Raw genomic sequence first — 14,728 nt, forward strand, 5'->3', positions numbered from 1 at the left:
CTTTGAGGCAGAGGCAGGAGGATCGCTGTGAGTGCGAGGCCAGCCTGGTCTACAGAGTGAGTCTAGGACAGCACAGAGAAACCCTGTCTCAAAAAAGGGGGGGGGGGAGCTATTCTCAGCTACATAGACAGTACGAGTCTGGCCTGGGCTATAGATCCTCTCAAAAATTAGAAACCAAGCCAGCAATGCTTGAGAGCCTTTGCGTTTGACTTCATTCTCCTGAAATGTGTGCTGCAGAAACACATGGAGAGCGGTGGAGCCCTATCGGTTTTCTCTCCCTCGCTTGGCCTCCAGGAAGCAGCTCTCAGCTAAGCTCCATTTGGTGATAGTCAAGTGATTGCAAGTCTGGAGTGCTTGGTGGGCCGCCATGTACTGACCCATTTTCTATTGTATGATTGAGTTTCTGCCTTCCTGCCAGTTCTTCTTTGATGTTAGCTGGTCTCTGCAGGGTTGTTTTGTAGTCCAAATTGCTGTGTGACCAGGTTAGAAAAGAGTTTCTTTCAGAGAAAGTTGGCCTTGTTACAAAGCAGGAACCTAAGGGCTGAATGTGCTAGGATACTTCCATGACAAGGCTCCCCCCACCTCCCTGCAAGACAGGGTTTCTCTGTGTAGCCCTTGCTGTCCTGGAACTTGATCTGTAGACCAGAATAGCCTCAAAAGGCAGAAATTCGCCTGCCTCTGCCTCCCGAGTACTGGGATTAAAGGTGTGCACGGCCCCCACTTGGCTCTGTGACAAAGCTTTTAAATACTATTTGAGCTAATGGAAGAACTCTAAGGCCACCTGACATATGTAGTATGACATCTGTCCAAGAGCCAAATTAAAGTCTGCCAACGTTCATTAGAGAGTTTGTTTTGTTGTTTATTGTTTGTTTTGTTTTTGAGACAGCGTTTTCTCTGTATAGCCTTGGCTCTCCTGGACTTGCACTGTACTTGAACTCATAGAGATCTGCCTGCCTCTGCCTCCCAAGTGCTGGAATTACAGGTGTGTGCCACTGTGCCCTGCTGCTTACTTTTATATGTATGAATATTTGCCTACACATTGGTATATGTATCATGTACATGACTTGTATGCAGAGACTAGAAGAAGGTATCACATCCTTAGAACTGGAGTTCCTGTCTATTGTAAGCTGGCATTTGGGTGCTGGGAAACAAACCTTGGTCCTCTGCAAGAGCAACAAGTGCTCTTAACTGCTGAACTACCTCTCCAGTACCAGAGTTTAGGAGTTTCATATAAATCCAATAATACTTGTCACTTTATTCCCTGCCCCAACATACATACATGCATCTAGCCAAAATCACATCTTTTTGCCTTTCTAGTAAAAGTATTGTTTGTTCTAAAACAGAAGAAATTTGCAACAAGTTATGCTCCATACATACATGCATATTTCTTATGCCTAGATTCATGGATAGAAAAGTAATAAAAAAAAAAGGGGAATTTCTAACCTATAGTTATATATGGTCTCATTGAGAAATAACTGTAGGAGCTGGGCACATGCCTTTAATCCCAGCACTCCGGAGGCAGAGGCAGGTGGGTCTCTTGAGTTTTGAGGCCTACATACTGAGTTCCACACCAGCTAGGGCTATATAGAGAAACCCTGTCACAAAGAGAGAGACAGAGAGATAACTAAAGAACAATACAGTATTTAATAATTGAACATTCATTTGCATGCACTGTAAGCTTTTATCACAGGGGAAATCACTCCAAGCCAAGATGGTAAGGCTTTCTGGAGGAAAACCTCCTTAGCAGTTTAGCATGTGCCCTTCCTGTACTCTAAAAAATACTTTGTTATTTTGATTGGTTATTTTTTTTTTTAGCTTGTTATTATAAAAATGAATAAGTTCAGCTGGGTGTGGTGGTGCATACCTACTCAGGGAGTCAGTCACACATTTAAAAAAATTGGAATTTTAACAATTCCTTGTATAAGGAACATTGACTAGCTTTAAAAGGGCAGTCCTTATGTCTCTGCCTCCTGAGTAGTGGACTATAGCCACGTGCGACCAAACGCAACAGACCCCTGTTTCTAGGCTATACCTTCTTGGGTCTGGATTTTAAAGTGGTATTGAGGATACTTGGAAATGGTGAGATTAAATAACTTTTTAAGGTCTAGCCGTGGCATAGGATGTTGTCTAGAAGTAAATTCATTTATTCTTGTTTTGCAATGCTTGGAGTTGTATGTAGGGCTTTTTCATGATAGGCAAGTACTCTACCAAGGAGCTGTATCACTAGACCTTCTTTTTTACATAACTGTGACCTCAAATTTGTTGTACAGCCCAGGCTGGCCTCAAACCTAGCAATCCTGTCTCAGCCTCCTCAGTGCTAAAATTAAAAGGCTTGTGTCACTATGCCTAGCCCTGTTTGTTCTTTTGTTGGTGTTGTTTTATGATTTATTTATTTATTGTGTGTCGGTTTTTTGCCTGCATGTATGTTTTTGTGAGGTTATTGGATCCCCTGGAACTAGAGTTACAGACAGTTGTGAGCTGCCATGTGGGTGCTAGGAGTTGAACCTGGGTTCTCTGGAAAAGGAGCCGGTGCTTTTCTAAGGCATCCCTACAGCCTCTGTTGTGTTTGTTAACTCAGCCACACAAAGACATACACACGTATACATAATTTCAATTAATAAATATATTTTAAAAGCACAGATGTATCAGAGGGTAGGGGCAGACACAGAGATGGCTCTGTGGGTAAAGGTACTTGCTACCAAGCTTGATGACCTGAGTTCTACCCATGTGGTGGAAGACACAGACTCCTGCCAAGGTGTCATTTTGACTTCTATGTTTCCTGTGGGTATGCCTATGCGCACACACACATGCACAACTTAAAATGTTTCAGGGTATGATGACTCATGTTTGTAATCTAATCCTGGCATTCAAGATGGCTGAGGAAAGGTGAGGCAGGAGGATCACAAGTTTAAGGTCAGCTTGAGCTACATAGGAGACACTGTCCCAAAACAGGAGTAGAGGAAGCTTGAGAGATGCAGGGAGTGGCTGTTAGGGCACTTGGAGTTATTACTTTTTTTTCCTTCTGAGACAGGACCTGACTACTTAGCACTAGCTGTCCTGGAACGCACTGTATAGACTAGGCTAGCCTCTAACTCACAGAAATCCTCCTGCCTCTGCCTACAAGCACTGAGATTCAATGTGTGTGTCACCATGCCTCGGCAGAGTTTTTCTAAAGCTGTAAGTCAAACAGTAAATAGGGCATTACACCAAGCCCTGGAGACAGAAGTCTGAGTTCTTGGTGAACCAGGAAGAGGGTAAGGGAAAGCAATGATAGATGTGAGCTGCCAGTGCCTCATGGGCTGTAACCTATAGCTGGGGCTTTAGCTAATAGCTTGGCACAGGACCCATCTTTCCATAGACAAAGTCAGAGATCTGGAGTGCTGACCCAGCAGAACTTAGGGAGGAAAGAAAGCCAGGACAAGCACAAGGACAGTCCTTGGAAGCCACCCAGTTCGTTTCTCTGGGGACCAAGATTGATTGTGATGAAATATCAGGTTCCTTTTGCTCAGGAATAGTGTGAGCACGTAAAGATCAGAATAAGCAATTAATTTGTACGTGGTGTGCAATAAACAGGAAGTGACTTGGCCAGAATGGAAACAGAGAGGAGTGAGGACTGGGTTGGGTCACATAGGGCCTTGCTGGCCCCACAAATGTTTCTGTGAGCCAAGAATCCCTGCTCTCTCCTGCCGGTAGAGTGTGGGGCCTCCTGAGCCTGGAGTGTCAGGGTTTTGGGTTTTGAGTTCAGCTATTTGGGGAGCTAGTTGCAGCTTTGGGTTATTTATAGGTCATTTGGGTTCATCCTTTCTGTAGAGATGGCAGCATTTGTTTAGTGCCCTTAGCTTCTCCCACAAACTACTAAGGAAAGCTCAAAGCGGAACTTGTTCCTGAAATGTTCTTCTGGACTGTCAAAGGCACAGAAGAACTCGGAGTTAGAGAGAGAAAGGGAGAGGACAGGATTGCAAAGGTAGCTTGCATTAAAGCTTAAAAGATAAAAACTTTTCATAGGTTAAAGGAATGTTTGGTGGGGCTAAGGATGTAGTTCAGTGGTAGAGCAGGTAGAGCACTCTGCATGTGTGAGCCCTGAGCTTAATCCCAGTAAAAAGAAAAAAAACAAGGAAAAAAAAACCCAAAACATGTGTACACACACAAATGCATAGGTATCAGAAAATATTCCAAATGGAAAAAAAGAGAAAATATAAACAAAAACTTGAAGGCGTTTTTGAAGCTTTTTAAATCCAACTTGCATGTGACATGTTTGGGAAGGTGCATTGCATAGCAGTACCAGGAGCAGGGATGTGGAAAATAGGCCACAGCATACTTCTGATGGGCAAATGCTGAAGATTGAACCAAGTCCCATGCAAGTTAAGTGCACATTGTACCACTGAGATTTGATCCCATCCAGGTCACAGACTTCTCATGCCAGGGAGTTTAGTTGTGATCTTTTGTCAATGAAAACTAGTATATGTGGGCTTCACTATTTTTCGGCTGTCCTTATTTGGCAAGAACAGGGTTGGGACTTGGTAACTGTACATTGAGAAAACAGGGAAGCCAGTGGCTTGATAGTCTGTCCTTCTACACTGCATTATAGTAAGCTTTTTGTTGGTTTGTTTGTTTGTTTGTTTATGAGACAGGGTTTCTCTGTATAACAGAGCTCTGGCTATCCTGGAAGTTGCTGTTTGGACCAGGATGGTCTTGAATTCACAGAGGTCTGCCTGCCTCTGCCTCCTAAGTACTGGGACTAAAGGCATGCACCAGTCCTGGCCAGCTGCCTTATAGTAAGCTTTAAGGGATAGGATTTTGGAGGGAGAGAAAAAAATGAGGGGGGGGGGATTTCTATTTTGTTCACAGAAGTATCTTTGATAACTAAGCTCATGCTTAGTACTTGGAAAACAAGGATATGGCCTGGAGAGATGATGGCTCAACATTTAAGAATATGTACTGCTTCTGCAGAGGACCTGAGTTCGGTTCCTAGTACATATATCAGATGGTTTACAGTCACCTGTGACTCCAGTTCCAAGGGGAGCAACACCATTTTCTGACCTTCATAGGCCCCTGACTCACACCTGCACTCACCCTGCACTCACCCTGCCCACATACACATAGTTAAAAAAAAAATAAAATTTTATATATATATATATATGCATGCAGACAGGGTTTCTCTGTGTAGACTTGGCTGTCCTGGATTCTGTAGTCCAGGCTGGCCTCAAACTCACAGCGATCCACCTGCATCTGCCTCCCCAAGTGCTGAGATTACAGACAACTCGCAATAAAATAAATTTTGATAAAAGCCAGCAGTGGCACACCTTTTATCCTAGCTCCTGGGAGGCAGAGGTAAGTAGATCTCTGAGTTCAAGGCCAGCCTAGTCTACAGAGCAAGTTCCAGGACAGTTTTTGAAGAAAAATTTTTTTCAAAAATAAAAAATAAAGGATTACATTTGTGCTTTGGAAATTTAGCATTTGGGAAGTAGAGGCAGGAGGATTGAAGTCATCCTCGGATATGTACCAAGTTCTAGACCAACCTGAACTCTATCAAAAAATAAGAAACAGGAGTCCAGGTCCAAATTAGTGGCTTTGGCTGGGCACAGTGAAGTCAAAGTCAAGCAAATCTTTGTGAGCTGGAAGCCAGCCTCATCTACACTTCGAGTTCTAGGCCAACCAAGGCTACACAGTGAGGTGATGTCCTAAAAAACACACAAGTCAGGCCCATGGCACATGCCTGAAATCCCAGCACTAAGGGAGGCTGCAGCAGGTGGATGTCTGAGTTTAAGGCCAGCCTGGTCTACAGAGTTAATCCAGGACAGCCACGCCTACACAGAGAAAACCCTGTCTCAAAAAACCAAACCAAACCAAAAAACACACAAGTAAACAAAAGTAATGGCCATGTCTGTGTCACCACCCATATGAATTGGTGCCCACTGCGAGGAGTGTGGAAGTCCCCATCTACTTTATCACACTGTCCTGCATGGGGATAAAGATGCTGCACGTTTTCCTCAAGTCACTCCCGTAAGCATATGCTCATCAGAGTTGACTGCCTGCCTCCAGTATCAGGACCAGCTTTTCCCCTGGGAAGATGGTGGCCATACTGTCTTTCATAACTGTCTTAAGAATAACCTGCTTCTGATATGCTATGAAATGAGTAAAGAGATTTTGTACCATGACTCAAAAAGTGTATGGGATCTTAAATCCACATTTTCATTGCTCAAATGATGGCCATTATAGACTGATGTTCCATCTCTTTCCTAGTGGGAGTAGGTAACTTATGTAAATGTTTAGATAAAAACAAAAACTTGTGTTCAGAGCCTGAAATGAAACCAAAGGCAGTCACTGAAGATCCCAGGAGTGACTTGTCTCACTTGGCAGTTTTTTGTTGTTGTTATTTCCAATAGGGTTTATTAGTCAGGGTTCTCTGGAGCAGTAGTTCTTGATCTATGGGTCATGACCAATTTGGTAAACCTTTATCTCTAGAAATATTTATATTACAATTCATAACAGTAACAAAATTACATAGTTATGAGGTAGCAACAAAAATAATTTTATGGTTGGGGGGTCACCATATGATGAACCTATATTAAGTGTTGCCACGTTAGAAAAATTGAGAACCACTGCTCTAGAGGAACAGAACTTACAGAATGAATAGGGGATTTATTGGGATGGCTTACAGGCTGTGGTCCACCTAGTCTAGCAATGGCTGTCTACCAACGGAGGGTGCAGGAATCCAGTAGTTGTTCAGTCCACAAGGCTGGATGTCTCAGCTGGCCTTCAGTATATGCCAGAATCTCAAAGTAGGCTCTAATGCCAGTGATGGTGTAGACATGTCACTAAGTGAGATCAAGCAGGCAAAAAGAGCAAGTTTCCTTCCTCCCTGTCCCTGATAAAGGCTGCCAGCACAAGGTGTGACCCAGATTAAAACTAGAACTTCCCACCTCAAATATCTGGATTAAAAGTGGGTCTTCCCACTTGAAATGATTTAAGAAAAAAAATTTCTCACAGGTGTTTCCAGCCACTTGGGTTTTAGTTAATTCCAGATGTAGTCAAGCTGACAACCAAGAACGGCCATCACACAAGGTCTCATTATATACCCTAGCTACCCTGGAATCTACTGCCTCCCCAGCACCTATATTAAAGGCTTGTGCCATCACACCCAACCTTATTTACTATATTAAAGCCCCTAGTTTTGACCCTGGGATCAGGCTAAGTGCGTCGTTTACCAAGAAACAGAGCAAGATACTCTGTAGGAAGATGTGAATGGTAACAATATGGCTGGCGAACCCCAACTTCCAAGTTACCTTATTTTCTCTGCTTCGGGAACCCTAGAACTGCCTGATAAAGAGAGATGAAAATGGTTACTCTGCAGTGGTAGCTGATTTTGGCTTGGCTGAGAAGATTCCTGATGCTGGGTGAGTAAGCCTAATACATCCTAAGCAATGGGTAAGTCAGCTTTCTTCCCAGAAGTCGGAAACTAGTCACAGCTCAGGCTCCCGAGTCTGTACCCACACTTGGGAGCAACAAAACCTCAACAGTCAAAAGATCTGATTGTGTAATAGGCATTGTGGCACACTGTAATCTCCGTACTTTCAAGGCAGAGGTGGAAGAATCACCACAAGCTTGAGCCCAGTAAGGGCTTAATGAGCCTCTGTCTCAACAACAAAGACTCAAGGTCTGGGGGTGTGGCCCTGTTAGTGTAGTGCTTTCACCTCGAATGTGCAAAGCCATTACATAGTCCAGGCTATGAGAAAGCTTATTGTTTTGTTAATTCTCATTGTGCCAGGCACTGGCAATGTTTCTTTACTTCACAGTATAGGGGGTGAGAAGCTAGCTGTGGTGGGCTCACCTTTCTGGATGGCACCTGAGGTTCTCCGAGATGAGCCTTATAATGAGAAGGTAAGTCTGGAGATTTCAAGGCCTAATTATCCTTTGTGGCCCAGGTAATGATCTGTATCCTTCTTGCTAAATAAAGGGCAGTTACCTAGTGGGTGACCTGGATGGAGAATGGGTAAAACAGCCTAGACGTAGGGTCTTAAGAATGGGGGTGAGGCAGGGAAGATATCCCACTCCTCACTATACTGAGAGAAACTGCGGTCTGACTACCTACCAGGCAGATGTGTTCTCTTATGGTATCATCCTCTGCGAGATCATCGCCCGAATCCAAGCTGATCCAGACTATCTTCCTCGCACAGAGGTGAGCTGCTGGCATGGGACAAGCACAGGGATGGCTTGTTTATGAAGTTTTATCCTCGGGTGGAGTTGCTGGTACTACTCTATAGCTACTTCTGAGGCAGCTCCCAGCCTCCGAGTGTGTGTGAGATCAATGACTTATCTGTTCGTGTTCCTTGTACACTTTTTCACCTTACTCATCCGCAGAATTTTGGGCTGGATTATGATGCTTTTCAGCACATGGTGGGAGACTGCCCCCCAGACTTTCTACAGCTCACCTTCAACTGCTGTAATGTGAGTGTCTTTTTAAAAAAAAAATAATTTATTTTTATTTTCTGTTCATTGTTGTTTGACCTGCATGTATGTCTGTATGAGTGTCAGATCTTGGAATTACAGACAGTTGTGAGCTGCCATGTGGGTGCTGGAAATGAACCCAAGTACTCTGGAAGAGCATTTAGTGTTCTTAACCACCGAGCCATCTCTGCAGCCCCAAATGTCTTTTTGTTTTTCAACACAGTTTCTCTTGACTGTTCTGGAACTGGCTGTGTAGACCAGGCTAGCCTCAAACTCTGAGATCCACCTGCCTTTGCCTCCCAGGTGCTGGGATTAAATGTATGCACCACCATGCCTGGCTTGAGAGTGTATTTAACGCAGCATTGGTCAGGGACTGGATGAGTCCTTTTCATTTGGTTAGGACTCTAGGGAAAGGCTACAAATTAGTCTTATAAGGGGCAAGGCATTATTTTCCCTAAATGTATGACACCAATCATATTTCCTACTCTGGCCTATATATGCTCTCCAGTGTGCCCTGGACCAAAGACAGAAAAAAAACTGCTTTGTATTTTTCAGCTCTCAGCCTGCAGGGTAGACCCACAGCCTGAGAGCTGACCAAACTTTGTCAGGTTTTATTTGTTAGACTATAGCACCAGCCAGTCCTAACACAAGAGAAAACTTAGTTACCCAACCTGAATCTTAAAAGATGCTGGAAACAGATTCACATTTCATCTTTGGGGTGAGAAGTGGAATGCAGGGCTCATGGCTGGTATGAATCCTACAGATGGACCCCAAACTGCGCCCATCCTTTGAGGAGATTGGGAAGACCCTAGAGGAAATTATGAGCCGCCTACAGGAAGACGAGTTGGAGAGGGACAGGAAACTGCAGCCCACAGCTAAAGGTAGGAGAGCAGACCAGATACCCAAACCTCCCCCCAGAGGGCGAGACTGTGAGACATTCCCCTTTGGGGAAGGAAAATGGTCACGGACAGTAAGGTACTAGGTTCTCTTACAGTTGTGACTTGGCACACTGCTTCTGTTTGCTCATTAGTGGAACAGGACAACTGCCTATCTTGCTTTTCTCAAGGAAAGCATATAATAAAGTGCTACTTATACTGACTGCGAGTAACCCAGGTTCACTATTTGTTCTTCAGGACCGTTGGAGAAAGTGCCTGGAGGGAAGCGACTGAGTTCATTGGATGACAAGATTCCCCATAAGTCTCCATGTCCAAGACGCACTGTGTGGCTGTCTCGAAGCCAGTCAGACATTTTCTCTCGTAAGCCCCCACGTACAGTCAGTGTCTTGGACCCCTACTACCGGCCACGAGATGGTGCTACACATACCCCAAAAGTCAACCCTTTCAGTGCACGCCAAGACCTCAAGGGTGGGAAGATCAAATTCTTTGACCTACCCAGCAAATCTGTCATTTCCCTTGTATTTGACCTGGATGCACCGGGGCCTGGAACTACGCCTCTGGCTGACAGTCAGGAGCCTTTAGCCATGTCTTCCAGACGGTGGCGGTCTTTGCCTGGCTCACCTGAGTTCTTGCATCAGGCTTGTCCATTTGTGGGCTGTGAAGAATCACTATCTGCTGAGCCTCCACCACGACTCAGTAGTCTCAAGTACAGAGTAAGAGAGATCCCACCATTCCGGGCAACTGCCCTACCAGCCGCTTCCGGCCACCAGGCCATGGATTGTTCCAACCCCCAGGAAGAAAACGGTTTTGGACCCAGGCCCAAGGGGACCAGCCCATGCGTTGGAACTGCCTCTGAGGAGATGGAAGTGGAAGCAGAAAGGCCACGAATGGCTCCTGTCCACTTCTCTGTCTCTGGAATAAGCTTGCAAACCCAAGGAGAGCAGGATGGGTGAGGTGGGGGGAGGACTAGTCCCTGCCTCACCTTGGGGATGGACCTTCAGCTGAAACTACTGCATCCCCTTGGTGCACATCCTGGCTCTTCCCTGGAGCTCCCTTTACAAAAGCAGGCAGGCTGAGAGGCCTGGCTTAAAATTGGGCTTTCAGTGCCCAGTGGCTGCAACATGAGGCCTTTCAATAGTTAGGGCCACCTAATTCTAAGCCTCTGAAATCCCACCAGGAGCTCTAGCTCCCAGACTGCAGTGCATGTCCTAGATAGGACCAAAGGACTCTTAGTTCCAGGCTGAGCTGGCAGGTACTATGCAGCTATTATCCCAGTTCCTTTGCCGCCTCAAGTCTCTCACGCCCACTCTAGGGCATATAAGGTACAGGATGGAAAGGGGAATTGACTAGGAGGCTGTGAAGGGCATGGCTGTTTCTCAGACCTGAAGACTGGGATGCTTCTTGCCAGTATGTCTAAGACACTTGAATAATTGCTGTTTGCACTTACTGTATGGTCAGACCACATCACTACATCTCTATGCAAGGGGGAGACAAGGCAATGTGGAAGTCAAGGATCTTTTAGCTAACCTATTCAAAGACCTTTCCAGTTGATTAATCTATTTTCATATTTATAAAGGACTCTAATGTTTTGCCTCAAGACTTTCAACCCTAGCGTTGAGAGTGGGGCTGGTTTTGTAGGCCCTAGGGCCTGCTGTATGTATGTGTCAACAGGTGATACAACCAGTTAGTTAATGGTTTATACTTGGACTGACTTTCTTCCCTGCTATAGCTGGAGCTTTGGGAAGTCTGTCCTTACAGAGCCGCAATAAGATATAACCAAAGAATGAAGTTGGTCAAATATTTTCATAATTCATTTCTCTTGATTTTTTTTTTTTGTAAAACTTTTTCCCAAGACACTTTCAGATTAAAAAAATAATAAAGTTGATGTTGCAGGTGCTCTTTAGCCTTATTTGTACCCAAGCCTCTCAGTCTGTAAAACAAACTGGTAGTGAAGTACTCAGTCTCTGCCAGGACCTGCTTGACAACTCTGCATTAGTAAAATGTGACGTATACAGGCCAAAGACTCAAATAACTTCTTTTGATGTACAGCTCTGGCCGACTTGGAATTCACTGTGTAGGCCGTGAACTTGTAGCAATCTTCCCGACTTGGCCTTCAGGGTAGTGGGATGGACAGATACAAGCCACTATACATTGACAAACATCTTCTCTCCTATTCTCTTCTGCCTGGGCTTAGTACCAGGCAGATGTTGGAGTCAGCTGCTGCCCCAAGCCAGCTTCATTTTCTGGTTGTGGGCTTTGGAGGGACGGGAAAACTGGCTCTTGGCCACTGTGAGGGGTACAGTTTTGCCACTTAGATATACTTTGTTGTGACATTCAGGAAGCCAAGGTTCAGAGCTGCAGAGCTGGGTTCCCTGGCTCAGGCCCACATAGGCCATCACATAACCTGTCATAAAGGCATCAAAACCAGCGCGATGCAATCCATCTCCGGGCACAGGATTAGGACTGGTTTGGTTCACCGGCAGTTCTGAGGTAGCCACATCAGCTATTTCAGAACTTACTGCTTCATGCTCCATCTCCAAGCCACCTTTGTGACCTTGCTTGGAGCCAGGCTGATCCCTAGTTTCACCCTCTGCTACTTTTTGCTCAGTGTTCTCAGTCTTGAGGCTATCTTCACAGACCTGCTTTGTGGGGGGACCTTCTTCAGCTTCCTCAAAGGTCTGCATCCCTGGCTGGCTCAGCAAAGCCCTCCGGCGTTTGTCCTTACGTCGTCGCCGTCGCCGCTTATCCTCTGCCACAGCCTCATCAGTGTCAATTATGAGGTCAATATCATGTGACTGAGGACACTGTGGTCCTAGAGGACACCAGCCATAGGCCTGGAGGTTGGAAAGAGTCTAAGAAGGGGTTCCACAATTAGAACCTCCCCTTCCCGAGAAATGAATATTCTTACCGAGAACTTGTCACAGATGCCACCGGTATGAGAACGATGGTAGGTTACAGGGGACATACAGCAGCGGTAGTCAATATGGCCTCTCATACTAGATGGATAGCTGCAGAACTCCAAGGCAAGATGTGGGCTGCCAGCTGCCCGCTGCTTCCCATTTTCCCGTTCACTGCAACAGCCAAGAGGGTATTACTCCACTAGCATGTAAGCTCCACAAGAGCAGGGGGGTTGTTTTGTTCACTGCTGAATCCTCAGCACCTGAAAACAGTGTCTGGCATATGGTAAGTACTTGATAAATAATCTTAAGTCAATTAAATAAGCTTATACCAGGCCCCACCCCTTTCCATCAACCATGTCCTCACCATTTCCGGAAAGCGTATTCTAAGTAGGAAGCTACAAATCGGGCATGAAACTCTGCAGCATATTTGGTGTCATAAATGCCTGCTGGGAACATCTCACACAGGTCAGCAGTGAAGGTTCCCAAGTTCTCAGGTAAGTGTGCGTAGAAGTTCTGATACAGGAACACCAAATCTATAAGGCCGTTATGTAGCACCAGGGGCCGACGGGCCCGAATTAGTTCAAGGAACAGTGTTCTCACTGACTGGCTCTGGCTCTCATCTCCCTAGATGAAAGGGAAAAGGTCCGTGGAAAAGACAGAATGCCCAGTCAGCAACTGTATATCTAACCCAGGTTCCGACCTGGAAAGTACTCCCTTATTATCTAACCCAAAGCTTCTCTCCCTTGACTGTCTCATGTTTTCCCAGCCTTGTGAACACTTGACTCCCCATACTCTCAAGCAGATGTTCCCCAGGCCTATGGTAGCAAGAAATAAGCCACAGGGGACGAACAGACCTACCTTGTCATTGCCCTTATGGTAGGGGATGCCCTGAGCATACTGCCGGTTGAAGTTGAACCCGTGCTGTACCAGGAACTGCACAGACTTTGGTTCTATAACATACTCCTCCATGCAGAGAAGGGTGAGATTGAACACTTGGGCCAAGTAGGAATTCTCACCCTGAAAAACAGGAGGATCTGCTCTATTAAAAACAGTCTTCAGGATCTCAACTCTTCTATCCCATGCCTCAGACCTGGGATGAGGGTAACTCATACCTTATCTGGCTGCTGCTTGAAGCAGGCGAGGCCCAGGGACAGCACAGAACGTGTCCTGGCAGCATGACACACGGCCTTGTAACGTTCCTCGATGCACCTGAGAGTTAGGTTTGAACATGGCTGTGGCTGAATTAGTTTCACAACAGACCAAACTACCCAGGGCTGGTCCCCCCTATCTCTAGGGTTGAAATCTATATACTTGTTAGAGCTAGGATTAAGGGCAAGGTTTATACTTACTGGTTCAGCAAACTCTTCCTGTCCCCAAGCCCACTAAGCTCCTACGGGGTAAAGGGGGGCTGTGATTATCCTTCATACCCATTACCAAACCCTGCACAACCTACACCCCCAACACTTCCCCCCCACCCCGTTTCCCATGCTTCACCGTATCCACAGCCACAAAGCTAGCTGTCTTTAAGGCTAGCAAGAGTGATGGCCATATCTCCTTGAAGTTGTCAGTCTGTACGTCTACCACAGGGACCCGTATCACAAACTCCTCTTCAGATTTTGTGTTTTTGTTGACAACACCTGGGGATAAGGAAGGGATGGATTTTCATGTTCCCACAGGTTTCAGTGGGTCGGACACCATGCCAGACACTGACAAGCTTCCCCCTCAAGATTTTGCATCCACTGGCTCTGAACACAAGGCTTGGAGTGGACAGTGCCCTAAATTTGGAAAGAGCATTTGTGTCTTCCAGTAGCTTTATGTGGGGCTAGGAAATCACTTCCGTTTTTTGCATGTGAATCAGGAGAGAGGTAGGCTAGACATGCTTTATCCTTCGAGCCTGTAATCCTAGGACCAGGGAGCATAAAGCTGAAGGACCCTGAAATCGAGGCTAGCCTGAGCTACAGAGCAAGACCCTATCTCAAACACAAACATCCTATAAAGCCACATATTCGTGGTGCTTCAACAGCTACCAGAGTGCTTCAAAGTCAGACCCACGACTACACACTTCCCCGGTGTTACCTACTGCCAACCACCAGCTCCATCCAAACCACACCTCCCAACCCGCCCTAACAGTCCAACAGTACGGGCTTTGCCGTTGCACGCACTGCACACTGGGACTTGTAGTCTCCTGGGAGATTTGAGAAAGGCCTGTTTCCGAACTACCGACCCGAGGCTCTTCCCTCCATAGGACCGCGTAGCTTTCTGTGGCTACCCCCTGGGAAACCGCTCACCATCAGAGGTCGGTGGAACTGAGAGCCCACCGTCATCACTGTCGGCGGCCATGACGCTGCGCGCCCCTCGCCAGCCGCCTGCAGGCACGCGGAGACTTCCGCTTCGTCTCCCGTAGTGGCGCCGGTCTAGGACAGGGCGGGGTCTCGGCGTCGGAGTCCCCGTAAGGTCAACTTCCGCTCCGAGTTGCCGGGCTGA

The 14,728-nt window shown here is 46.2% G+C and overlaps 2 protein-coding genes across 3 annotated transcripts in view; one reads left to right on the forward strand and one right to left on the reverse strand.

Moving 5' to 3' along the window:
* The window catches only part of Tesk2 (testis associated actin remodelling kinase 2), a 98,822-nt gene extending 87,563 nt beyond the window's left edge, over positions 1-11,259 (forward strand). For both annotated transcript variants that reach the window (XM_055618441.1, XM_055618442.1), the window contains exons 6-11: positions 7,315-7,397; positions 7,797-7,881; positions 8,096-8,179; positions 8,362-8,448; positions 9,212-9,329; positions 9,582-11,259. In XM_055618441.1, the coding sequence (XP_055474416.1) occupies positions 7,315-7,397; positions 7,797-7,881; positions 8,096-8,179; positions 8,362-8,448; positions 9,212-9,329; positions 9,582-10,297 (1,173 nt within the window). In that variant the 3' untranslated portion in view covers positions 10,298-11,259. The remainder of the gene's footprint in view (positions 1-7,314; positions 7,398-7,796; positions 7,882-8,095; positions 8,180-8,361; positions 8,449-9,211; positions 9,330-9,581) is intronic.
* Positions 11,129-14,639, reverse strand: Toe1 (target of EGR1, exonuclease). The gene is made up of 8 exons (XM_055618443.1): positions 14,533-14,639; positions 13,739-13,881; positions 13,594-13,634; positions 13,357-13,453; positions 13,103-13,261; positions 12,609-12,868; positions 12,253-12,415; positions 11,129-12,178 (listed from the first exon to the last, which is right to left on the reverse strand). Exons 1-8 carry the CDS (start codon positions 14,582-14,584, stop codon positions 11,558-11,560), a joined length of 1,536 nt encoding a protein of 511 aa, XP_055474418.1. The 5' UTR covers positions 14,585-14,639; the 3' UTR covers positions 11,129-11,557.
* Positions 14,640-14,728: the final 89 nt, after the last annotated feature.

Source organism: Psammomys obesus, unplaced genomic scaffold (genome assembly GCF_907164565.1).
Source record: "Psammomys obesus unplaced genomic scaffold, mPsaObe1.curated_primary_1811, whole genome shotgun sequence".
NCBI lineage: Eukaryota > Metazoa > Chordata > Mammalia > Rodentia > Muridae > Psammomys > Psammomys obesus.

Coding starts and splice junctions, on each gene's coding strand:
- Toe1 (XM_055618443.1), bottom strand. CDS start 14,584: ATGGCCGCCGACAGTGATGACGGTGGGCTCTCAGTTCCACCGACCTCT. Junction 12,416..12,608: donor GAATACGCTTTCCGGAAATG/GTGAGGACATGG, acceptor TGGCTGTTGCAG/TGAACGGGAAAATGGGAAGC. Junction 12,179..12,252: donor GCATCTGTGACAAGTTCTCG/GTAAGAATATTC, acceptor TCCAACCTCCAG/GCCTATGGCTGGTGTCCTCT.